The 26,705-nt window shown below is 41.4% G+C and overlaps 1 protein-coding gene and 1 long non-coding RNA gene across 5 annotated transcripts; one reads left to right on the plus strand and one right to left on the minus strand.

Annotated features, from left to right (window-relative positions):
* The first annotated feature begins 50 nt into the window (after positions 1 to 50).
* LOC142867857 (uncharacterized) lies at positions 51 to 15,946 on the plus strand. Of its 3 annotated transcripts, XR_012917191.1 has the most exons (6): positions 51 to 454; positions 3,052 to 3,182; positions 5,060 to 5,162; positions 5,644 to 5,719; positions 5,950 to 6,054; positions 7,644 to 7,727. It is a non-coding gene; the product is annotated as an uncharacterized LOC142867857 (long non-coding RNA). The 3 variants fall into 3 exon arrangements; XR_012917192.1 differs by lacking the exon at positions 7,644 to 7,727 and adding an exon at positions 15,873 to 15,946 and having other exon boundaries at positions 5,644 to 6,054; XR_012917190.1 differs by having other exon boundaries at positions 5,644 to 6,054.
* On the minus strand, positions 12,625 to 23,119 carry VCF2 (VCP nuclear cofactor family member 2). 2 transcript variants are annotated; one of them, XR_012917189.1, is made up of 4 exons: positions 22,678 to 23,119; positions 21,506 to 21,719; positions 20,398 to 20,497; positions 12,890 to 12,916 (listed from the first exon to the last, which is right to left on the minus strand). XR_012917189.1 is itself a non-coding variant. In XM_012748444.3 (3 exons), the coding sequence occupies exons 1-3, from the start codon at positions 22,958 to 22,960 to the stop codon at positions 12,689 to 12,691; spliced, it is 345 nt and encodes a 114-aa protein (XP_012603898.1). In that variant the 5' UTR covers positions 22,961 to 23,117; the 3' UTR covers positions 12,625 to 12,688. The 2 variants fall into 2 exon arrangements, 1 of the variants encoding a protein (XP_012603898.1); XM_012748444.3 differs by lacking the exon at positions 21,506 to 21,719 and having other exon boundaries at positions 12,625 to 12,916; positions 22,944 to 23,117.
* Positions 23,120 to 26,705: the final 3,586 nt, after the last annotated feature.

Here is a 26,705-nt window from a genome sequence, read left to right on the forward strand (position 1 = left end):
AGGAATAGTCCCCAGTGGCCCTCACGTTTGTCTAATGCCCTCCCAGTGGAGGTGATGTGGCACCTCTCCCATGACTGATCAAAAGCACCATTATCCAGGTGGGCCTAATCTAATCACAGGAGACTTTTAAAGGCAGAGGGCTTTCTCTGGCTGGTCGCAGAAGAAGTCAGAGGGATTTGAAGCTTGAGTTGAGAAGGACTTAATGCACCATTGCTAGTTTGGGGCTGGTGGAGGTGCATGCAAGGACCAGAGAGAGGTCTGTAGGAGATGAGAGCACCTCCCAGGCCACAGCTGGCAAGAAAATGGGGTCACAGTTGTACAACCCCAAGGAACTGAATTCTGCCCAAACCTGAGCGAGTGTTGAAATGACTCCTTCTCCAAGCCCAGCCTGGCCAACACCTGGACCCTTTGCAGAGATCCCAGTGGAGCCTCTGGACTTCAGACCTACAGAACTGTGAGTATTTTCTTAAGTGCTAACTTCATGGTAAAATTTTTAGACAGCAACAAGAAAAACAAATACAGTGATCTCTACCTACCACTACAAGGGATCATTCTTATTATAAATGACCCCCATCCTCTTCATTCTGGGGTAAGCAACCCCAACTCTCTGCTCCCCAACTCTTTGCAGAGGGAGCATTTGCCCCTGACTGAAATTAATCTGTTCTTAAAGTCTCCTTTTCTGTTTATCCTTAGAGAACTCAGCAGTTACTTCCAGAAACACTCCAATTAATGGCTTTTCAGTCATTTCAGCTGTACACTCAGCAGATTTCTGAGTTCTGGTCTGCAGATGAAACAATTTCTCTCCTGAGCATCGTCCACATTTGGGCAGGAGCGGCAGGGATTTTTGGTGATAAGGGGAGCACAGGAAATGACATAATGCTTAAGGACACATATGTGTGTGTGTGTGTGTGTGTGTGTGTGTGTGTGTGTATGTGTATGTTTGCATGCATGCACGTGCACACACACACACACACACAAATTCTTTTACAGATCATCATAGTGCTGTAGCCTGGAAACCCCTGCATTCGGAAAGTTGTGGACAAGTTGTATGAGACAGAAGGTTCAAAACCATGACCAAAACCTGGCTTATGACGAAAGGACAGCTGCACAAGGGGGAAGTGCTGGCCAACTTGACACTGGTTAAAGGCTGGGCTAGGCCCGGAGTTAGAGGACAGGGCAGAAGATTGGGCCTTGAACATGGTCCAGTCACTGGTTGGGAATCCAGGACACAGCGGGAAACAGAGGCTTCTACTCACAGGTGTGAGTCCCTGCCTGGTGGCCTTGGGCAGGTGTTTGGGACACAGCTGGTCACTGGTTTAGGTGCTTCAATAGGAACAGGAGTCAGATGAGCCAAGCAGAGTGGCTGAGTCCCCCTCTGGGGGAAGAAAAGGAAAGCAAAGGCCCATGCTCTAAAATACGAGGCTCTGCATCTTGATGTTTATGCCACTGGCTTAGGTGCTCTGCCCCTGGTCCCAAAGTTCATTCCCCAAGTTCCCTCACACCCAGGGCTCCTTTCAAGGAGCCTTCTCCATGTCCTCAACCCCAGCCTGATTCCTAGATGTCCTTGGGGGTTTCTCCTGTGAGAAATACTCTTCTGTCTTAGGGAAGAACCTGACTCACATACTTTGGACCCACCTTCTAGAGGCAGAACCCCTGTCCTCCTTTCAGTGGCTCTATGATCCATCAAAGAGAAGTCATTTGGCAGTTTCTTCCATCCCCCCTACACACACATCAGAATACAGATCCCCTCACCTCACCTTAGGTGTCAGCAGTGTCTCCCCTGCAGCTTTAGGTGAAAAGCACTGTGACCTATTTTCATGGGCTCTCTCCGGCTAGACCCCATGGCAGCTATGAGAATGTATATCACAGACTTTCTACTACACGGAGCATGATTAATGGAGAACCCCTGCTGCTGAGTTTGGTAATCACTAGCACGCTCGGCTTTGAAATCTATCACAGGTCATGTGTCAACGCCAAGCCCCTCACGGGCTGCTGCAGGCCAATGACTGAGTGTTTTGGAGATACTTAGGCAGACTAGGTCCTGGGAGACACTTTGCTTCAAGCCCTCTCTGAGGCTGTGCCAAAACTTCCTTGCACTGCACAGGAGTCCAGGACAACCCCCCCCCACACACACACACACAACCGTCTCTTCTTCTCAGGCTTGCATGTCAGTCAGATGGCTCCGCCCACCTTCTCTGGTTCCCTCCTCATTTCCTTCCACACGGACCCTTGTCCTCACAAAGTCCTTGCATGTTAATCTCTCACTGGCATCTGTTCCTCAGAGGAACAAGACTCACCCTCTCTCTCTCTCTCTCTCTCTCTCTCTCTCTCTCTCTGTCTGTCTGTCTGTCTCTCTCTCTCTCTCTCTCACACACACACACACACACACACACGTTCTCTATGTAGGGAACATGTGTTTCATGCCATTGTTTCTTTGCAAAGCTCTCATATTTCTCAACAATAACTCATTTCTCCCCCTGGTTGACAATTTCCCCCAAAACATTCATCTCTTCTTGCCTGGAAGGAACTTCATGTCTTCCAAATAGCGGCTCTTCCTTCTCAGAATTCTTTTTGGAGGGAAGGAAATGCAAAGTAGTCCCAGCAAGCCTGCCATCACCTTTGTCAAGGACAAACGATTCCAATTTAGTGAACAAGGCTCCCCTAATGGAGCTTAGCCCAAGGGCCCTTCTCCCAAAACACAGTCAGGGAGTCCTTGTTCTTAACAATACAGGAGAAGAATCGTATCCCAAAGGGGAGGGAAAAATTGTTAAAGCCCAGTATAGCTCCAGTTTGAGAACTGCTAGAAGGCTCCAAGTCCATAGGATGGGTTGATATTCTGGAGCCACGGAAGATTGGGAGAAATTCCTAATTTTTGGAAAGAGAAACCTCATCCTTCCCTATGCTGTGCAATTAACATATACCTGCCCATCATTTACCAGTGTTTGTTTCCTCAGGTTAGCTGAGTCAAGGTTCAAGTTTTATCAAAAAGCTAACTTGTGCTGGGCCTGCCTCTGGAAATTCACTGAATTTCCGACTTTCTGATTTCTGCAGCCAACCTGCAGAATTCGAGCCCCTCCTCTGTTCATGGCAGCAAGAAACAGAAATATTTCAGTTCCTCTTCTGAAGCAGCTTGGAACCCACTCAAGGATACAAATCTGAGGAAAGTTAGTTGGCCAAAAAATGTAAGTAATGCAGAATAACAGTAGGAAAAAATTACATGATAGCAGGTGATTACTTGCTAAAATGACTGTCCATTTCTCTACCTTGGGATTTCTGAGAGAAATCACTCCATGCTTGGGACCTTCTCTGTAAGGAGGTGACTCGGGAGTTGCTCTTAAGGCAAATGGTATTTGGAAACGTGGGCCCAGGGGGCACACCATGCCTTTTAAAGGCAGTGAGTTAACCAATGTGATGGGAGGGTTCCTGGAGAAAAATAGGGTAATGGGAAGTATAGCTAGCAAGATTCCTCAGGGCCAGGAAAGCCTTGACCACCATGGAAGATATTACACAGTGGGAGCCCTCTAGAACTGACCAAAGATGTGGCCCAAATGACATCTGCATCAGGTTAATCTGGCAGCGAAGGAAAGGAGAGAGAGACTAGAAGGGCAGAGAAAGAAAACTGCCCCTAAAGTGTTATCAGATTATGGGAGACAATAGTGACCTAAATTTGAGACCCAGAAGTGGTAATCCTAAAGCTATAGGGAAGAGACATCCAAGGAACAATCGAAAGGTTGAGGAAGCCCTACAACGTCTGGGGGCACGGTGGTGGAATACATTAAGATATGAAGGAATGTGAGCAAGCTACATTTTTGGTAGGCGAGATGAATTTTGATTTAGCTGTACTGATGAGGAGCTGACAGCAAATCTCACCATACCAAATGTTCAGCACAGAGAAGGGAACGTATGTTTGGAATTCAGGGCACTGGTGAGGACAAAAATAGAGACCTAGTGGTAGTCATGTGCTTAGAAGTAATGTTTGAGGGAAGAGAATCCTGAGGTAGAGAGGACAGACTGAGATGAGTAGAAGCTGAAGGAATATTTGGTGGGGTGCATGTCTTTGCAGTTTTCCTGCCTGCTTTAACAAAGTGCCATAGACTGGGTAGCTTATAAACAATAGAAATGCATTTCTCACAGTTCTGGAGGCTGGGAGTCTGAGATCAGGGTGCCAGCGTGGCTGAGTTCTGCAGGGCCCCTTCCAGGTTGCAGATGGCAGACAGCTTGCTGTACTCTTAGGTGGCAGATAGAGGGCTAGCTAGCTGTCTGGGCTCTTCTTGTAATGGCTCTAATCTCATTCTGGAGCACTCCACCACCATGACTTAATCACTTCCTGAGCCCCACCCCACCCCCCGCCCCCTGCTTCAAATACCATACCATTGGGATTAGGGTTCCACCATGCAAATTTTGAGGGGGCACAGATATTCAGTCCATTCCACCAAGGGTGTGGTGAAGGGGAGCAGCTCACAAAGAATCCCATGGTGCACTCAAAGAGGCAGGAGAAAAAGTAGGAAGGCTGAACTTCTGAGAAGGGAAGGAGAAACCTTCCAGGAGTGGGGGTAGAAAGGGCTCCCTGCCATTGAGAGCTGAAAGAAAGTAACTGAGAAGAGGCGTCTACCATATTAACCAGCACCTGAGATGATCACATTAGCTTGCCTCTCCAGGGGAGTGAAGACAGGTGCTACCAAGCAGTAGGAAATAAACAGTGGGATCTTATAGCACTGCCAGCTGTCAGCTGTCATTCCATCATACTGACTTTCCATGCTCAGAATCAGGAAACTTGCATGCAAGGTCATCATACAAAAAGAGCCCCAAATTGATTGGCCAAGATGCAGAAAAAGGGCATTCTTTTCTTTCTTCTTCTGACATTGTTCTCTGCCTTTCCATGCAGCCATGGCTGCTCAGATCAAGTTACAATCAGAAATTCCTCAAGACAATCTCGGGCTGGATGGTTTCCTCTCACTCTCTGCCTCCTTCTCTGCTGCCACTTTCACAGCCTGCTCCTTCTGGGTTCTACTTCATTACAACCCTGTCCTTTACACTCACATTCCATATGCCCATCCAGCAGGTGGCAGGAGCCAACCACTTCCAGGAGTGGGTGCAGCTGACAGTGACAACGTTTAGCACAATAATTTTGTGGATGATGTCTTCTTTCCTGACATATCAAGGTCCTTCTTCCATGATATTCACCACAACCCCGCCTACCTCTGTCAGCCATCATATCCTTTTATTGGTCCTCCCTAGGGTAATCATTTTGCATGAAAGCAAGTTACTTCTCAAATGCAGAGCTGTGTCTGACCAAGCTGTAGCTCAGGCCCCGTGCTCCATTACACTCTTGGAAGAGAGCTCTCCTTGCCAAGTCCTAACAGATTTCCTATTGGCCAGGAAAGCAGTCATTCAACAACTATTAAGCAGCCACACCCTGGAGGCTCCAGACTGCTTTCAAACTGAGCTCCTAAATAATGGGACAGGAATGGGTAAGCTGAGGGGGAATGAAGCATCCAGAGCACCCTCTGTTTGTAGCTTACCTAGGGAAATTGTTAGAGGAAGATCATGTCCTCCTGTAGGAGATGCAGGTATCAAGGCTCAGCTGTGTTCACTAGATTAAATTGGTGGCCACCACACTTTGAATCAAACTCTTTTCAACAGTTTTCCAGAAGGACTGATGCCACATCCATCCTTGCTGTGTGCTTTGCTCTAATCCATTCTGTAGACCATCCTATAGGTGAGAGCCCTAACTCACCTCCTTTTCTGCTTCATTCAGTGGATATTTATTTATTCAGGGTAGGGTGGGTACCATGTCCTCATGGCATATAGCAGAGAACCAGACTCATGTGGATCATTTTTCATGGAGGCCATAGTCTGGAAGGGAGGTAGATGTTACACTCACAAATAAGTACGTATGTTATTTCAATATTGATGACTGCCATAAAACCAAAGTACACTTTTCCTTAGACATATATGACAGAGAGACATCACCATGCCCGGATGGGCTGAGAAGGCTTCCCTATGGAAATGACATCTAAACAGCCACCAGAAGGATGAGTATGAGTTATCCAGGTGAATAAGGCAAGGAAGGGGGTTCCTGTCAAAAGGAAGAGAGTGTGCCAATGCCTGAGCCAAGGAGGATCTTGGTGTATTTGAAGATGTGAAAGAAAGTCAGTGAGGTTGAGGGCTGTGGAGTGAGGGAAACCGTGGCATGACACAAGCCTGGAGAAACAGAGATTGACCCTGGATAGATCAAGCAAAGCTTTGTGGGCCAGTGTAAGGATCTCACACATTATCCTAAACCCAATGGGTACCCTTCCTTGGTCATTCAGGTCCTTTGAGCTCCCTTTCTAGGTATCCACAAGCGTCGTATGCTTGTGTTTTGCAGGATTTATCGCAACTGAAATTTAAAAAAAAAAAAAATGTTTGCACAGGTGTGCTTAATCACACAGGCCATTGTAGGGTTTGGAACAGGAGAGTAATGTAATCAAAACTATCACTTTAATTTTAATTTTAATTTAAAAGTCAACATTTCATTTTACTTTCATGGGACAGTGCAGCTAGAGTGGAGGCTGAGATTTCACAATGAACTTCTTACTTTAATCCAGTTGGGAGATGATGGTGGATTAGATTAGTGGCAGCAGTGAAGACGGAGATCACTGGACCAACTAACTGTAGGTCTAGTTCCAGGGAGAGGATTTAGGGATGGCTGAGGAGGGTGCAGGAAAGGAGGTGGCAGAGTTAAAGAGAACACTATACAGTCAAAAGAGTAAGAGGATAATATAACGTTAGAAAACACCAAGTTTGAGAGGACTGAGACCTTCAGGTGGAGAGGAAAAGTGGTCACGGGATTTCATGGGTCTGGAATACAGAATTGGGAGGTCAGGCTTGGAGATTCACAGTTGGGTTCTCTCAGCATAGGAATGTTAGGCGAGGGCATGGAACTGGATGACAGGGCCAGTGAAAAGAAAAGAGAGCAAAGTGCCCTGGGAAACTCCAACGTTCAAAGGTCAGATGGAGGATTTGGCTACACTGGGAATAAAAAAGATGATGGTTAGGAAGAAAACAAATAGAATGGGGTAACAAATCCACACAGTCACTTTCGGAGACAGATGTGGTCACGTAGTCTAATCTCACCCTTAAGCTAGGTCACCACTTCTTGATGCCTGTTTCCTCAATACTCTTACCTATAACAATTTTCCTTTCTCTGAAAAGCTGAGTATTGGCAAAGTTGTCATTGCATTAGATAATGGAAGTGCCTGGAAGCTTGGGAGAATATCTGTGTTACAGAACCCCAGAGGGTGCCCCTCAAGTACAATGCAATGTGAATGGGGCTTCCCGGAGCTCTTCAGCGCAGCGTAGCTCCATTCTTGAGGCATCACTTGTCCTCAGCAAATTTCTGTACTCCAAGGGCTATCTTCTACATAAATCAGTTTTACATATTAACATAAATCCTGGCTCTTGAGCTGAAAGAGAGAACACGGCTCAGTCAGTTGTCTGGGCGTAAGTCCATATTCATTACTATGGACCTCTTTGTTCTCTGCCAAAACCATGCCATCCTTCTCAATGTGGAATGAGAAAATTATGAATGCTAGGAGAAAGATTGACTTGAGATTTCCTTGAAAGAATTGCCCGAGAATTCTCCTCTCATTCCCTTTCAGGCTCTGACAAAAGGACATCAAGTCTCATTTCAGTGCTCTATTCAAAGAGCTCCTGGTTTTACCTATGCAGGTTCCTGACACCGGTGCCAACAATTCCACTCCCCAAAACAGATCCAAATAAGCAGATCAATCATGTCTCTCTTCCTTCAGTTTGGGAGTCTTCATCACTTGCCTGTGACCAGTCGAGATATGTAATACTTGCCAATAGTGGCTTCTCCATGAGTACTCAGCCATTAGTCATTGAGAGCATAGTTTCCCTTCAACCTTAGTTTTTAAATTGGAGGTTAAACTGGATAATGTCCTGGCTTACCTTTGGTCTGAGGACTCCTCCCTACCCAAGGAGGTCCTCATGAAGCAGGCCAAAAACTCTGCCTTTGACAGATTTATAGATGCTAGGACTGTGCAGAAAATACTCCAGAATCACTCCTTGGCATTCATCTTGTACTGTACTTGGGCAGAGCTGCAGAGCATTGAAGAGCTCGTGATAGAATGTCCAAAACCATGCTGGAGTGCATGTAGTCTTTTTAAGGGCCAGATGCTGCCTGTCACTGGGGAAACAGTATTCCCACCTAAAGCAATGCATGTACGGAACCTCAAGGAGCTCAGAGAAACCACCAATGATATGGGGGGAGGGGGAAAAAAAGAAAAAAAAAAAAAAACAGGACCAATGGAGCCAGAAGAAATTGATCCTACGTAAGCCATGTAACAAGAATTTAAAGATCCACTCCTAGGTCTACTGGAATACCAAACCTGGAGCCCGGCAGTTGTTAAAGTATGTGACATGCTAATATACACTTTCCATGTTGATCGGCTAATCTTCATTTTGCCTTACGTTATTTTATTACAATCTTGCCTACTGCAAAAAGGTCCCTTATCAGTAAGGGAAGAGCAACCCTTATTCCGTCTAGTAACTTCCACTTGATCCCTGAGAGATACCACAGGTACACAATCATTTTCATTCATTGTAAGTAGATTTTATTGACTGGAAAGTTGGATCCTTTTTTCCCTTCCATCATATGGAAAAGAATGGATGGCTTGCTCCCTGGAGAGGGGCTATACATATTCTGTTTTTCAACCTAAATGTCATTTTCCCTATCATCTCCACTGATATCTTAAGAATTGGCAGCTGAATCTGTAGTGTTGTCGGTAACTGAAAAATTCCCATTGCTTACATTAATACCGTGGCCAGAAGCAGCATGAAAATTGCCAACCAGTCAAAGGTGCACCGGTGTAGGTTCCCACATGTGATTTAAGCGGGTGCACCATCTTGGTACAGTTGGTTGCAAGATAATTGTCTTAGTTTAAACAAAATCTGAAATAGATCTGCATGGTTTTCTTGGTGGGAATATTTGCCTGTTTTGCCCATATTCAGTGATTCATTCCTTTCATATTTTATAGGTTATATTATGGCCACAGCCTCCAGCCAGGAGGAATAAGATATTCAGGAGGAGGCAGAGTCTGGTATTGGTGTGAGCTCCAAGATCTGACTCGCCCTGTAGGGATTCAAGTGGCAATAATACAGAGCTTTCATTTGAAAAGGGAGGAAAAATGCTTCCATATAAAAAGGAGCTTATACAATCATTCAACATGTAGACTCTGAAGAAGAGCGTGAAGTACACCTTGCTTTATTCTACTGTTTGTCTGGTTATGTAAATATGGGAAACTGTTCCCTAGAAGAAAGTATTTATTCTGTAGAAGTAAACAGGGGCTGTTTTAGGAGGAGCAAGGCCTCTATCTTAATTAGGGAATCAGGCAGACAACTGTCACTCTTTCGGAGTGAAAACCGCAAGGTAAAGCACAATGCCACCTGCTAGGCATCCAGGAGGGAATGTAAAAAGCTTCACTTAACCAAGAGCTTTGGCATCTCTTGATTGAGGAGCTTGCATTTCATTATTATCCAGGGGAGATGGAGTTGATAGGTAAATACCCAGGCATAGAAGCCCTAATAAGTTGATAAATTAAACTCATCTGGACTTACCAAATGCCATTTAATCCGTACAAGTTGGCAATCTGACAGTTCTTTGATTTGTTCCTTCGGGTATCCTGAAGTGTACATTCCTTCCTGATCCACCTAAGCCAGGACATCAGTCTGGTCGGAGGCCATGAATGGACAAAGGTGACACTGTAGGTGATGCTGAAGGGCTATACGTCTCAAGTATTAGCTGCGTAGGGAAAACTTTCAGAAGAAAAACTGAGCAATGTTGGTGTTGGAAAGTTTTCCATTAAAACACACACACACAAACTGGCTATTTTTCTGAGTATAGATAGTCCACTTTGAGTTCAATTGTCTGAGATCACTCAGCCTGGATGCTAGATGTCAGGTCCTATAAAAATGCCCAATTAGTAGCCATCTCCAGCTCCAGCTCTGAAGGCCGACCTGGTCTTCACTATAAAAGTAGCTTGATAACAGAAGAAAGGTGGCCTGTTCCCAAGAGGAAGAGATCAGGTATTCAGCCCTGGCACTGCTGCTTGGCCACTGTGTGCCTTTCAGCAAATTATTAACCCCTTTCGATTGCTTCCGAATCAGACGAGATCATGTGGATGACTCTCTGTCAGCCTCCCTCTTCTCTTCTGTGAAATGGAGATCCCACACCACACTTACCTCGGGGGTTACTGTCAGAAACTCACATAGAGTGTGGCACATAATGGGCTCACATTTAAGGGCAGTTCCTCTCCCCAAGCACCATCCCCACCTCACCCTTGGTGAAGCATTCCACCTTGATTTGTATTCTTTTTAGTCGCATTTCTAAGACAGAATCTAATCTCATCTCGATTTAACCTGGCTCCCCTTTTGCAATCTCCTAGTTAAAAAAAAAAAAAATCCAGAGAAGTCTCTTATTCCTTCTTCTGATATTCTTTGAAAAGACTTGTCCTTCACAGCGGAGATACTTACCTTTGAGGGGCTGGGTTCCTTCCTTGCTGTGAAGTACTGAGTTTTATTTCAGAACCAAAGGACATAAACTGGTTTATACATGAGTAGGTTTAGACAGTCTGCAGAAGACAGGGTGGAGATCACATGTTGTATTTACTGACCATCCTGGACCAAGGTTGTACTTATTTTGAAAAAAAAAAAAAATGATGTTTTGTCATAATGATAGTTTCATCTTTCATATCTTTAAGTGGGTGGGGAATGAAAGGACATTTGATTTCTCAGTTTCTCAATGACTCTGTGTTGGTAATATACACTTTGTTTCAGCAGGATGCCCGCAGGATTCTTAGGTAAGTCTGAGTCATGTTGTGTACATGTGGTTTGAGGGTTCAAGCACCTTGTCTTCCTTAGCATTTGATCGTTCATTTTATTGTTATAGGGAATGGTAGCCAGGTATCTTTTCTCTATTGTCTGTCATAAAGCCCTTTAGAATTCAAATTTGCTCTTGTGAACGTCTGGTATTCCAACTTTGGAAACACTGGCCATAGGAAAAAATGTTCTTACTCAAACTGTCTAATTGAGAAATAATTGGCCCATGCCTACCTGCTTCATAAGTTTGGGGATAGTGGTGCTGTAACGTTTTCCTCATAACACTAAAATTCCTGTACAAGTATCTGATCTTAAAATTCTATACATACTAAAGGGAACGATCATGGAAAGGAGGCGAGTGGGTTTGTGTGTGTCTGTGTGTGTGTTTTCTCCTTTTTCTGGCATAGTTTTCATTTTAGAATGTTAGTTCTATCACTTAATAAAATTTCATTCTTCTTTCAGTCAACACATAATCTTATGTCTTTTCCAAATCTTGACAAATGTCACAGACCTCTTTATAGAGCTAGCCACAGTTCTCAGACATGCTAGTCTGTCCTCTGTGGACTTCGCAGTATAGGGAAGAGAGAATGTGAGCAGGCAGGAGAGGACTGTTAGACTCTAAGGCACCTTCCTTTCAATCTAGTGGCAAGTTGTATCCTTCGCGTGCTCCAGGGCAGATAACCTGATGCATCCTGGTTCCTTCTTCACACAGCTCAGCACAGAGGAAGCAGGCACATCTATGAAATCACTATTAAAATCTGGTTGGCTCTTCAGTATGACTAAAACATGGTGACACATCCATTTCCAAATAAACTATACCGCTTCTTTCTTCTAACGTCATCTCAGCTCACTGCTTGTAAGCCACACTAATCTTTGCAATTTTAATGATGGGAGCTGGCTTCCTAATCTCTGCAAAAGGGTCCTTGTTGCATAAAGTGGACAGTGGCCGACACAGTCCCACAATTCCTGTTACTTCAGACATCAGTTCTAATAGCTTACACTTTATCGGCATCAACTCTAGCCATAACAGATGGAATTGTACATGAGATTACATAGGCTGTTGATGTAATAAATTTGTCTTTATGACAAAACGCTATCATGTACTGCTTCTCTGATGGAATTGTGTAGTGTTTTCTACTAAGTCTAAAGGACACACTCTGAAGAATTAATGATACAGGAGGCATCTGAGGATACAAGAGGCTTAGAAACATTCTCCCTGGAAATACAAAGCTTGGAGAGAGGTTTTCAGGTTCACAGAGTGAACTGGGTCTAAGTGTTGCCATGACAACTAGAGAGCAATTTCAACAGAACTTCTGCCTTCTGATTGGCGGTGTGGTAGTTCATTTCAGTGCAAGACTGAATGTAGTTTTCTTATACTTTGGAGTACTAACTGAGAAGTTTTTGGGTGTGGTTTTTTTGTCTGTTGTTTTTATGAAAATGATATACTCTTTACCAGCCTACTGAATTTTTAAAAACGAAGACTTGCATTGTAAAAAGATGTTTGACATGGAGTTTCTAATTCACAAATTAGGAAATTAATCTGAATTGGACTTACTATGGATTCAATGCACACGTGAGGTTTCCTCATATTGCTACCTTAATGTGAATTGGACACCCGACTTGAACACAATCCCATAAAAATTTCTTCACAGCCCGTTTGAAATCACAACAGTGCAGCCCAACCTCAAGTAAACAATTGCCCATTCGCCAGTTATTGAACATATAGACTGAAAGCCAACAGACTTTTGCGTGTATGCACTTGCTTTTATAAACAAATTGTAGGTTGGAATAAGGAGCTCCTAGTTCATTACGCTGGAGATTGTCCTCGCTGTTGTAGGCTATTGAAGTGAGCCTCCTTCAAGATCTGGTTGATGCGGGAGTAAGGACCTTGGCACAGTGCATACTCCTCGTACCAGAACTGAGGGTTATTCCCGTTGGGTTCAGTAACGATCTGGTTTACGTTGCTTTCTGGTCCACTTGCTCTCTCTGGGCTGTTAACACTGCTGCTGCTCCTTTCATTACTGCTGCTTGAAGGCTGGAAGGAGAAAGACAGAGGGAGGATTCCTGTTGTGCTATTATAATATGTCTCCCACTTGCCTTAGAGAATAGCAGCATCAAACTCAATACTAGGCTTAACGGTTTACAAGGAACAGCCACTTAAGAGAGTGCATTCTATCTTCACAACAACCCTCTAATTACATTGGAATTAATAGCCCCCATTTTACAGCTGAGGAAACAACATCACTGATTCACCAAAGTCACATAGCTAGGAAGTGGCAGATGAGGATTCAAACATAGGCCTTCTAGTTCCAAAGTCCTTCACACATCTTCTGCCCCTGCTTGTACCATTTATTCCAATAACTGCATCAGAGAAGTTAAGTTCCCATCCTCCACAGGAAAGCACCAAATAACACTATGGGATGCAGTAAAATAATAACCATAAAAATAAGATGTATTTTTGGTACAAGTTAAAATAAACTTAATACATTGTTAGATACATACATTTATGCATACATACATGCATAGAGACATATAAGCACATGAATGATGATTTTGTACTTATGTCCTGATAGTGGACATATTACCATCCTCCTATATCAATTCAAGACTACACATATATCCTGAAAGGCATTTGACATACTTTTAATCAAAGTTATATGTTAATTATTTGCATTTTTCATGACTAGCATTCATTGTTCTTTTATATTTGTGCATTTGGTAGAATATGTGTGTATGTTTGCACTTAAGAATTTTTTTTGCACACAAATAATCTGATTTATTGAACTGATTTCCTTCAGCTAGATAAAGTAGTTGAGTCAATAGAAGATAGTAGACACCCTATCCCCTGCATGGGTCTTTTCTATTTCCTGTTATTCCACAATCCATATTTTTTTATTATTATTATTTTTAATTTTTTAAAATTCAGGATATTATGGGGGTACAAACATTTTGGTTAATGAAATGTGTTTGCCTCACCCAAGCCAGGGCTATAAGTGTGTCATTCCCCCATACAGTGTGCCCTGTTCCCATTAGCTGTGGGTTTACCTCTCCACCCCCTCCACCCCCTCCACTCCACACCCCCTCCCACCTGACCGGCACACAGTGAGTATTACTACCATGTGAGCAGCTTAGTGTTGATCATTTAGTTGCAATTTGATGGCGAGTACATGTGGTGCATGCTTTTCCATCCTTGTGATAGAATTTTTTTTTTTTTTCATTGAACTTACATGACTCAGAGTCTTTGTCATGTTGGAGAAGCTACTTAGGGTTCTCTGAAAGCAATCTTTTTCAAGCATTCCCCATCTTGCAATGTTAGGTTTCTCAAAGGAAAATGTGATGGTGAGGACTCTTATCTAAATTACACTATTTGACACTGTCAGTATTAAATTTTTTTTCCAGAGTTAACATTAAAATGTCTTAAACCAAGATGAGTCATAGTCCGTAGGTCATTTGGAGCCACTCAGCTTAGGTCCCAGACTACACAGTCCACAGATACCAAATGACAACCTTTGTTCCTCTTTATCCAATTGAAAACATATATTAAAAGAACTGTCCATGAGATGGGAGGGATCAAATGAAGTCAGATGTGAGAGTTATTCAGCAACAGCAATCAAATTGACTTAAGCATTAAATGTCAAGGCCAACTCAAACAGAAAATTCAAAAGAGTTATCTTCCTCGGCCTGAGGGTAAAACTCTAGAACCTCCACTATCACAGACTAGTGAAGTCATGAATATTCAAAACGCTATTAAGCTATTACATTGGATAAGAAACCGACCACACACAACTTTCTTTCCTATTAGTTGGCTTTCCTTATCGTTCTTTGTTTCTGAAAAATTAGGTAAGAAGTAGAAATCATTTCTGATGTATTAAATTTTCATCTCAAATGACAACATATCCATTTTACACTATAATGTAACACTAGAGTGATGATATGCTGTGAAAAGGTATAGTACATTAAAATCCACAGGCTAAAATGGATTTCTTCAGAATAATAATGAAGAAAAAAAGAGGTCTACCTCTAATTTCCGGTTCATTTAGAACATTTTTTTAATTCAATTGTGTAGAGACATATATACAAATGTTCATTAACACATTGTTTATACTATCAGCCCTTTTTCATAGCTGAAAACCAGAAATAACTAAATGTTTAAAAAACAAGGAAGTGGGAAAATTGTAGTCCGTCCACTCATACAGTATCTCATCTGCCATTAACAGTTATGATCTATTTGTAAATATATTGATAAATAAAGATGCCTTTAACATCACTGGAAAAGGTTACATATCAGTGTGCACAGATTTTCAAATGGTTTAAAATGTTTCTGTTTAATGTGTCAACATCTATACATACGTGTATATATCTTCACTTTCTAACTCATCTGCTACAAATACATTTCTTTTGTGAAAAAGAAACATTTTACTCATATGTAAGTAAACTAAAGAATGCTACTACAAGACCAAGTAAAATCTCCTGCTTTCGAATTCAGTTACCACTGACTTCAAACAGATTGAAACTGTGATGCCATAAATGAGATTTTAGAAAGAGTGTTTAGCATCCTTTACCCTACCAAAGACCATCTACAAAGCCACATACAGTAGTATTTTCTAGGCCAGTAATGCTATTTAACTAATAAACATAATTTATATCATGCAACTCAGGCTTTGTCACGCTTCCCCTTCTGAATGTACTTCACGCGTGATATCCCACTTAAGTAATTGTTTTATCATTAGATTGATTGGGAGGAAAAGTTTGCTTCTTTGATGGTGTATGGTTTTGACACTTGAAACTGCTATCTTAGCCCAGACAGAAGCATTTACCCTACTACACTTAATTTTAGAAAGATAGCAAATTCCATTACCAGAGCATAAATGAGATTTTTAAATGTTTCAGGATTGAGAAAGCCTGATTCCTCACAGAAACTTCTCATCAGAATGCTTATCCTTTCTGACAGTTACAAAGCTCATTCTTTGTTCTCTGAATTTTCAATGCAGGTTTAGTGCTGCTATCTGGGCAAGGCAAATGAAGAACAGAACCCTTGCAAATTAACACACACAGAAAAGTAAAATTACATTAATGAAGACTCGAGAAGGATATATCACTATGCAAAATTCACAGAGGTATTTCACAAAAATCCTGGGGTCCAAGTCTCTGTGAAAAGGCAGGATTTAGATTAGATGAGTCATACTGAAATCTGCATGCTTACCCCTAACCAAAAAAGCTTGGAGGCCGGCAGAGATTCGCCATTATATATTCTGTTTTGGAACAGGCATCAGGATCACCACTGGGGTTTTCTGACTGTTTGACTCCCTTACACATGCCAGGGCCCAACCTCTGAGAGGCTCTCAAGTAGGCCCAGGTTGTCTTGATGCCCAACCACTATCCACACAAATATATCCGTGTCTCCTGTGAACAAGAAGGTGCTTTGTCTGTGCTACTTAGGGATTCGAGAGGTAATCCCTGTTGAAGAAGAATACAGTACTTTGAGAAGGACAGCATTGAGATATTGCAATGACAAGACTGCAATACATTCAACGTAGTAGTGAACACTGACTGGGGAGATAGGGGAGCCTCCTGAAAATGAAAGCATCTGAACTAGGCCTTGGAGGGATGGGAATAATATTAATAGGAAGGGTGAGACAAATGGAGGGAACAAGAGCACATGAAGGCTGAAGAAGAGTTTTTGAGGAGACAAAGTTGGTAATATGATGCAGCTGGTGCTTCCCAGAGAAGAGTTAGTGGGAGACAAAATATGCAAGAGAAGATATGTCTACATTATCAGGGGCCTAAATGGCATGCTAAGAAGTCTGTAGGAACAGGTACATGAGCATAAGATACATGTTCAGATCTACATTTAGGAAGATGATTCTAATGGATGAATGGGGCAAGGAGAGAATGAGAGCACAAAGACCACCTGAGAAATTTTGCAATGTATGAAGCAAGAGGCAATGCAGGCCTGAATTAGGATGGTGGTAAGGGAAAGAATGGTATATATTTGATATACAGAGCAGTAGAACAGAAAAAACAGTCAGTGAGGAAAGGACAGAGACACCTAAGTTGACCCCAAGCACTCAGGACAAATGGAGGGTGCTCAGTAAATGTCTGTTGATGAAGTTATTAGCAAGTCCCAGATGTTCCAAACATAGAGTATAGTAGAGGAGTAGGTGGGGTTTAGTGAGTAGTTGCATGAAGGGAGGTGAGAAACAAAAGGCATTTAATACACATTACAGCTTGAATTCAGTGGGGAGAGAAAAGACACAGTACTTGAGATAAAAATAAGGTAGACACAAGATTAGTTAGGGAGTGGAAAGAGCTCCTTACAGGCTACTGAAGGAAACAGTGGATAAATAGAAAACAAAGAGATGAGGAAGAATATTAATTATGGGATGTCTTCAGAAAAACAGAGCAGGAAATCTTGTGTCTATTTATGACAGAGAATTATATAACTCTTCTTAATTGGAAAAGCAGATGAATCCAGTATTTTACTCTCTCGAGCCCCAGCTTTCCTCTCAACTCCATCCCCCCATGCCTCGGAGCTTTTCACTTATGTGAACCCTAAGAGAAAAATAAAAACTTCACTCCTAGTACACATTCCATCCCTGGAATAGTAACGGGATGTTACTCTAAGGCACCTGCAAAACCTAGAGTAAACAAAACAGATGATCCTAACCAAGTCCATTGGAGCACTTAAGCTATGTGTTCCCAAAGTTCCAATGCATTTAAAATGGCAGGCCCACATTCCTTAGTACCACTGAAACATTGTGGGAGCATATGAACCATAAGATACAAAATTAATTAGCTGCTGAATGACAACCACTTTCCATATTAGCCAGGAAATGATATTCATGTGTTAACTTCTCTGAGCCGAGGGGTAAATAATCTAAACTTTCTGTAGCTCGGTCTCCCTCATAGATGAAGTTGGAGCAGACAGTGAGTTCTATGTTGTTTTGCAGCTCAAAAATTGAATTTATAACAGAATCTATACAAATAGAAAAAAATCTATACAAATCACCTTGTTTCAACTCAGTAAATGGGATTTGAATAAACAACAAAAACAAACATAAAAAGATAACCTGCAGAAAAATATTTGTACAAGTTTTTCTGTAATTCATTAAAACAACTGAGATTTTAGCATTCAGTTGCAATATGAAAGTGCTTGGGATGCTTAATATGCTCCAGGAACAATGCTTATTAAAATGCATGCAACAGATTAGGCCAGCTTTGGAAAAGCTTGTCCCTCCATTTTGAATGCATCTTTTAAGTATAAATAAGCTAATTTTAGAAGGCTCCCATTTTGCCATCAGGTTTGGTAACACATATAATAACTATTATTTTGTTTAACAACAGTTTTATCCCCAAAAAAGTGTTCCAAAGCAGTTTTCTTAGAATTTATGTGATCAAAGGCAAAGAGCATGGCCCGAAATGCCTAAGAACCTAAGAGAAAAAGCTCATCAAAAATTTTTGTCAAATGTTCCAGCTGTCATCTGAATTGATACTACTTAAAATAGTGACCTGACAAGGAAACAGTTCCTACCAGTTGAAAAGGAATCAGGGATTCATATCTCTACCTTTCAATCTATATGGGGGGGGGCGGTCTCTGGTTCTGTTTTTCTCTCACTTGTCTTATTTCTGCTGCTCCCTTGAAATTCTAGCATTAGCACATAAAATCTCTTCCTATTCTAGTAGAGAAGAGAAAAAGGCAGAGATCTATCCCAGGTAAGCCACTTGTGTTTATATCTTTGTAAGTTTTCACTCTCAATTTTTTGTACTACTCAGTAATCTGAAAAATAAAATGAATGTTCCTAGAAAGTATGATAGATTTGTACAGACACATTTGGGTCTTTCTGTTTTCAGTTTTTATAAGTCTCATACATATATACTAGGGGACTTACAGGAAAAGTGATGATATAATTTGTAAAGATGTAAGTTTGACAGTAAAGAGTAATACTCTTATATGTGCAAAGATATTCAACAAAAAAGTCAAGTACCTGAGAGCCAATTATAGAATTTAAATTAGTTACATTTTAGTCATCATGGTAGCTGCCCAGGATCTCAGAAAATCACTACCTTTTTAGGGGTCCCAGGAGGAAGATTCTCAGAAAAGGGAAAAGTGAACTATACTTAGTTATTATCTAATAGGATTCATCCAGACAGATTTTACAAGGCTCATTTAATACTCTATTAGTAATTTATACATCAATTAAAACAATACTGGCCGAGCACGGTGGCTCACGCCTGTAATCCTAGCACTCTGGGAGGCCGAGGCGGGCGGATTGCTCAAGGTCAGGAGTTCAAAACCAGCCTGAGCGAGACCCCGTCTCTACCATAAAAATAGAAAGAAATTAATTGGCCAACTAATATATATATAATATAAAAATCAGCCGGGCATGGTGGCTCGTGCCTGTAGTCCCAGCTACTCGGGAGGCTGAGGCAGGAGGATCGCTTGAGCCCAGGAGTTTGAGGTTGCTGTGAGCTAGGCTGATGCCACGGCACTCAGTCTAGCCTAGGCAAGAAAGCGAGACTCTGTCTCAAAAAAAAAAAAAAAAAAAACAATACTATACTAATAAACACTAGTCATTAAATTTAAGTCCTCTAGAGTGAAATCAGGCTCTTCAGTTCGAGCACTATTAAAACTTTGTGAAATCACTATAACCCCCACCACACTACAAATCTCCTTTTCAATTTTCTTAGCTAGAAATCAAGAATTTCCCTCCAGCGAATAGTATATAATTATGTTCTTTAAAATATATTTTCCTTCTAAAATTAAGAGGAGTAATATTATAATTCCCTGCTACCATGACTGGAGACAGGTCCAGGACCTTCCTCCCAATTATATTTAGCAATGGATTTTGGTGCTTTCTTTCCATCTTCCATGTGATACTGTATATTGTGGTTAAGAACTCCAGCTCAAAGGCCACTGCAATCAAGTAAGAATACTTTTATGAAGATTTCTTGAAATGACAGACCCATAGCCAACATCATACTGAATGGGGAAAAATTAAAAGCATTCTCATTTAGAACTGGAACCAGACAAAGCTGCCCACTATCTCCACTTCTATTCAACATAGTGCTGGAAGTCCTGGCTACAACAATCAGATAGGAAAGTGGAATTAAAGGTATCCAAATAGGGGCAGAAGAGATCAAACTTTCACTCTTTGCTGACGATATCATATTATATTTAGAAAACCCCAAAGATTCAACCAAGAAACTCCTGGAACTGATAAATGAATTTAGTAAAGTCTCAGGATACAAAATCAATACACAGAAATCAGAGGCATTCATATATGCCAACAACAATCAAATTGAGAACCAAATCAAAGACTCAATTCCCTTCACAATAGCAACAAAGAAATTAAAGTACCTAGGAATATACTTAACCAAGGAAGTAAAAGACCTCTACATGGAGAACTATGAAACACTGAGGAAGGAAATGATACATTTTTTAAATTGCAGAGCACAAATTACATAATTTAGTTCAGGCAATGAATGAAATAGAGGTTATCTAACTATACTTCCTACCTTTATATCCTGAGAATCCTGAAAGACAGAGTTTCTTTTATTTCTTTTGGACTGTGGGGAATGTTGGTTGTCCTCTTTACTGGCATTCCTTCTTCTTTTCCTAAAAATAAAATGCAAAGAGAGGGGGAAAATCATTCAACAATTGATCTTCTGGACTCTTAAATTGTATTTAAATCTGAAATCTTGTCTGAGAAAATATAAGTCATTGTCTGCTATTACAATAAAGTTGGGAGCATAAATCACCAGGTACTAAGAAGAAAAATATAAAACAGGAACTCTAAATCAAGTCAAAATGTAAGTTTAATTTCCAATATTTAACTTCATAATTTTAATTAATACTTGGGAATAAAAACAGGAAGAGCCACACAGCTAAGTATTCAAAATCTACCTAATTAGGTTCATCATCTTCATTCCCTGAAATTACAAGTCCAAGTTATGTGATTTTAACCCCTTCCATAAGATAACACTTAAGACGTATGTTTGCCAGTGTCTATTTACTATTAAGGTCCTTGTACAAGTGGTCTAGGGACACTGAAGACATTTCTTGTGTGCTGTTAGATAACAACTGTTGCTATACCAGGTAGTATTATGACATAGTAGTTACTTCACTTAATTGTCACCATGAGATTGTGGCTGATTACTTCTTTGAAACATTCTTTCCTCAAAAATGTTTTTAATACCATTCATTCATCCACTTAAAACGGGTGGATTGTATGGTATGTGAAATATATCTCAATAAGGTGTTATTTTAAAAATGTATTTAATGATTGGTAAGAGTACATCTTTAGCCTCAAGTCTCCTCTCAGCAAGTAACCAGATTGCAGTGTTTGATATTGCTATTTTTGCAGACATCCTGTTATTGATCAGTCATTCTCCCCAGCCATCTACTTAGATTACTTTTTAAGTGTATGATACTTCTAAGGACTCCTGAATCTACTCATTTTTATAATTTAATTTCTTTGTAATCTTCCTTTTATGACTGGGTGACTAAGCACAGAGGGAATCTTGGAGATCATGTAAACCAGTGGAATTCAAATTCTTTATTAAAATAAAAAAATCTTTTATACAAAATGAAATTCCAATACATAACAGAAAAAAGACAACTTACTGTGCTGGGAACAGGGGCTCTTTAACCACACCCCTCCCTGGATCTGCCTCCCTGTGCCACCTACTAACTTAGCCTGATGTCTCTTCTTTAAAAAATGAGGAAACAGCAGGCCCAGAAAAGCAAAGTGACTAGATAGTGAAATAAGTAAGGCTGGTGGAGCTGGGACCAAAAGGGAAGTTCTCTTGAGGCCTGGCTCAAGGCCCTCCATGAGACCCTACAGGAAAAGAAAATTAGTGAAGAATCATATATCCAATCAAATAACATCTTTATGGCAAAAACAAGTTGCCAGCACAAATGAATTCAGATTATTTGCATACAGTGCTATTTAAAAGAAAGCTTTTTCTGTAGGAGATATGAAATATGTGATTTTTTTTTTTTTAGGTATATGAGATATGCCAAAGCAGCATCAGAAATATAAGCTGGACTTGGGGAGAGAAAGAACATTGCAGTAAGATCTGGCTTGCTTCAAACATACTGTTTACTGTTAAATGACTGTGTTCCTAATTCCAATAGTAATGATAACTGGGTCCCTAAATTCATATTTGGTGTATTCTTCTTTATACCCACTCCCCACATGTCATTACATGACTTTGATCAATAATCCAATGCAGCAAGCTACACTGTAGGTTTTTAACACTGGATCAAATAACCTTGGAATGCCCTCCAGAATCTCATTCTATAAACTGACTATGATGCAGGGTAGGGTCCTTGTGGAAAGACAGCCAATATACTGACAGCTGTTCAAAAGATGGAGCAACAATAAAAGATCCACCATACCTACCAAGGAAATTCTGTGCTAGAATTTACTAACTTAAATCTTACTGAAATTATTATTGAATGAAGGAAAGAACTTTGAACCTGAAAAGACCTGGGTTCTGTCCTGAGTCTGTTACCAACCAGCTAATGGCCTTCAGTAAGTCAACTGATCAGGCCGAGGCCAATAAAATTGATTTTTAATAAATGCTAATCACATGGGCAAATGGTGAAAATAAAATGGTAAATGGAAAATAATCAAGTAGAAAATGGTTGTTATAATCTAGTGCTATAAAAGCACTGACTCTCTCTCTCTATATATATACTGTATTGATAAAGGCCCATAAAACCCAGGACAACTTGGGGAAAGAAAATGACAAGACTTTTCAAAGAAGCAGAAATGCAAGTTGCTAGGGTACCTAGGCAGCCCCATGGGAGAAATGCCAATTTGAAAAACAAAAGGGTTTTGTCCCCAGGCGGTTAAGTTTCTGCAAGGGACCCTCCAGAAGGGGGCAGCCCCAGCCCCAAGACCTGGCTGGCACGGACACAGGAAGAACCAGCATCTTCTCCCGGAAAAGGTTCCTCAGCACTTTTTCAAGCGCAAAAGGCGGGGCGAGGGGCGAACAGGGCCGCTCCACGGCGCAGCCCTGCCATCTGCAGGCCAGGGAGACCGAGAGCCACCAACCCCAGAGGAAAATCCATCTTTTCCGCTGCTTTTCTGCCCAGAGCCCGAAGGTTTTGGCTAGGGAAGCCAAGTAGGATGAAGACGAGGACCAGAGAATGGACCGCTACCAGCCGGAATGGCCCCGGCGAACCGACCCCTGCACGGAAGCTTCCCTAGTTCCGCCCCCGGAACCATGGCAACAGCAGCAGGAAGTCCCAGCGCCACCGGATATGCGTGCTGGAGGGACAGGACTGGCCTAGGATTGGCGGGTTCTGGACCTGCGTATTGGAGCCAAGTGAGGTCAGTGCCAGTCTCACCCCTGCTGGCCCCTTGGAAGTTTCCTTCTCTAGTCTGTTGTTAGCTGGCGCCTAAGGGATGGGACCGGTGATATCCAGGACCTCGGGTACGATGCCCCAGCTGCCCCACGTTTGAGACCTATACCAATCCTCTGTCATTCTTCTCTCAACGTCACACGTAAAGCATTCACTGTTTTCCTTTCAGCCCTTTGTCCTCTGATCCTTCCTGGCGACCTCAGCGACCACGAGGCCGGCCAGGCTACCACCAGAGCCACTATGTCTTCAACAATGTTGTCATTCTTTCCACCTAAATCTCCCCGCCCAGGGTCATGCCCTGAGCCTCAGGGAAGACTGCGCCCCTCCATGATGCCCTATTTTTGCATACCCTCCCATCATCAGGTGGACTACCTCCTGTCCTTCCAGATCCTTCCCCTACAGCTTTCTGCCTCATGGAGGCCTTCCAGTCCACTGACCACACCACGTTCCTCACCATCACCAGGCCCTTCCTTACCTAGCTTACAATTTCCTTACCCAGAGCTATAAACACTTTTCTTCAAACACACCTTCTCTGCTCCTTTTTCCCATCTTCCTACCCTCCTGGCAACAACCCAGTAATGGACAAAGTGTCTGCATCCTCAACACCTGTATCTTCTCTCTCCTTTACTTACATTAACCCAAACAAGTACTAGCACTAACTCTTCTCATGATATTCACTGATAATTCATTGAGAAGACAAGCAATCAGACAGGAACGCTCACCACTTCCCAATGAAGCTGGATCTGCACTTGTGATCTCTGTTTCCTCACTGGAGGAAGTAACCTAATCCTATTTGAGGCCAGGCTCTTGAGGAAGATTTTCTCCTTGACCAAACTCTACTCAGGCTCCTCTGAACTTTCTTCTCAACTAGGTCCTGACTATTTTGGCTTCAGGTTGGCCTCTGCATTATTTACTTGTATTTAGTTAGTTAGTTAGTTAGTTAGTTAGTTAAAGACAAGGCCTCACTCTGTCACCCAGGCTACAGGACAGTGGTGTTATAGCTCACTACATCCTCAAACTCCAGGGGCAAGCATTGTTTAATTTTATCAAGAATCCTGTTAAGTCAATTTAGCCAGAATCTCCTATCCTTGATATCTGATTGCCCTCGATATCTAATCAGGTTCCTCATCTGCCACTGTCTTGCAGGTGTTGCTAATCATCCTGCCTGCCTTTAGCAAGAATCCAACCTTACCCTGATATTTCCTCTTAGTAATTTTCTATTCACTGACCCTCACCTTGCTCCTTAGCAATAAATTCCCACTTTTCCTTGTATTTGAAGTTGAGCCCAATCTCTCTCCCTCACTACAAAACTCTCTTGTTAGTGGTCCAGTGGTTATAAATAAACTGTCTTGTTTTTCTTTATCAAGTGTCATGAATAATTTTTTCTTTAACAGTTATGGTATCTGCAACTTGGATAGGATCAGATTCATCATTGGACACCCAGTCCTCTCACCTAGGTCCCAAAGTGTACACCTTTGAAGCCTTTGTCTTCACTTCTGACTAATTGATCCAGAATCTATTGGTGAGTCAGATCCCTGAACCACTGCTACAGACAAATGTTTGTTGAAGCTGGTAAGGACAGATTTTCATTTTTAAGATTCTGAGTGTACTCTTTACAGTTGGGTTAGAGACCCAGGCTTCTTCATTTGAAAGATATGCTGGGCTGAAGTCTCTCTGGCTCTTTGTTTGAAGTGAGGATGATTCATTCCCTGACTCTTGGGCTTGGTTATGGGCTGGAAAATTCTTCCTGGCTCTCTTGTTTCAAGTAGGGATCCACTCCTCAACCTCTAGGCCAGAAAATTTTTTTCCTGGCCTTTTGTGAGCCCTGTCTTTTCTTTCTATCTGACACTGTTTCTCCCATGGGAACTTCTCGGTCAGCTGTAATCCTCTTCTTGAATCCCTGCTGACTATATGCACTGGCAGCTCTGTCCACCTCCTTCTTGTTGGCATGATATTGCTGAGGATAAGTTGGAACCTCAGTGGCCTTGGAGGAAACTTAAGATTTCCCCAAGCTGGTTTCTCTAAGACCTCTCCCTTCTCATCACCTCCATTTTTCCTTTCTCTTCTTACCACTTTCAGTATTCTCTTCAGCTTCCTTGAGTTCTTTGATATGTGCCCCTCAAACCCCTATCTCATCCATCCCTTTGCCCACACCTGCTAGACTTCTCCCTTCCCACTTCAGCCCCTCAGCTCCCTACAGTCACTTGAACTTTAGGTGCCCTGCCCCCATCGGGAGCTTTCAAGGGACTCAGGATCTCACAAAAGCAAGTACCTGAGGCTGAAAAGGAAAAAGGCTAATTAGAAATATAATATTTTATTTACTGAGATCAGCTTACTGTCTACCTTGTCTAGAGGGAGACATCTAGACAGCTGCTTAATGTATCCTTAGTCTCTCCCCTAAATGTAGTCCGTGGCTTCCACTAGATTACATATCAGGGCAAAAGAAAATATTTAAGGTCTCCTCTCCAAATATTTGTAACAAAAAGCTTTAGGCCTTATTAAGTTGGTAACCTCAACTTGTCCAATTTTTGTTAGAAACACAATTTCAATAAAAATATAAAGTACAATCACTTCATTCCTGTTAGAATGGCTATTATCTAAAAGATGAAAGATAACAAGTGTTGGCAAGGATGTGGAGAAAAGGAAAGCCTTCCACACTGAATGTAAAGTAGTGAATGTAAAGTAGTATAGTCATTATGGCAAACAGTATGGGGGTGCCTCAAAAAACTAAAAATAGAACTAACATATGATCAAGCAGTCCTACTTCTGGGTATATATCCAAAGGAAATGAAATCAGTATGTCGAAGAGAGATATGTACTCCCATGTTTATTCCAGCAATAATCACAATAGCTAAGATGTGGGATCAACCTAAATTGGATGAATGGATAAAGAAAATATAGTTATACATAAACACAAGGAATACTATTCAGCCTTAAAAAGGAAGGAAATCCTGTCTTTTGCAACAACGTGGATGAATCTGAAAGACATGTTAAGTGAAATAAGCCAGACACAGAAAGACAAATACCACATGATTTTACTTATATGTGGAATCTAAAAAAAGTTGTACTCAGGTAGAGAGTAGAATAGTGGTTAACAGGGGCTGATGGGAAGGTAAGGAATTAGGGAGATAATTGGTCAAAGGATACAAAATTTCAGTTAGGATGAATAAATTCAAAAGATCTATTATACAACATGATGACTATAGTTAATAACATGTATTCTATTTTGAAAATCATTAAAAGTGTAAATTTTAAGTGTTCTCACCATAAAAAATATTCAGTAATGCATATGTTAATTAACTCAACTGAGCCATTCTACAGTGTATACATATTTCAAAACTTCATATTGTATACAACAAATATATAATATTATCAATTTAAAAATAAAGGAAAAGAAAAAATATATATCTCTATCTCCACTGTACATACACACACAAACACACACACATAT

The sequence above is a fragment of the Microcebus murinus genome, unplaced genomic scaffold, assembly GCF_040939455.1.
Source record: "Microcebus murinus isolate Inina unplaced genomic scaffold, M.murinus_Inina_mat1.0 scaf021_hap2_Mmur4.0, whole genome shotgun sequence".
Taxonomy (NCBI): Eukaryota; Metazoa; Chordata; class Mammalia; order Primates; family Cheirogaleidae; genus Microcebus; species Microcebus murinus.

Bases quoted from the DNA above. Each gene is read 5' to 3' on its own strand.
- VCF2 (XM_012748444.3), bottom strand. The intron at 12,917-20,397 runs GTAGGAAGTATA...TTCTCCTTCCAG, and splicing joins AGGATTCTCAGGATATAAAG to CCTTCAAGCAGCAGTAATGA.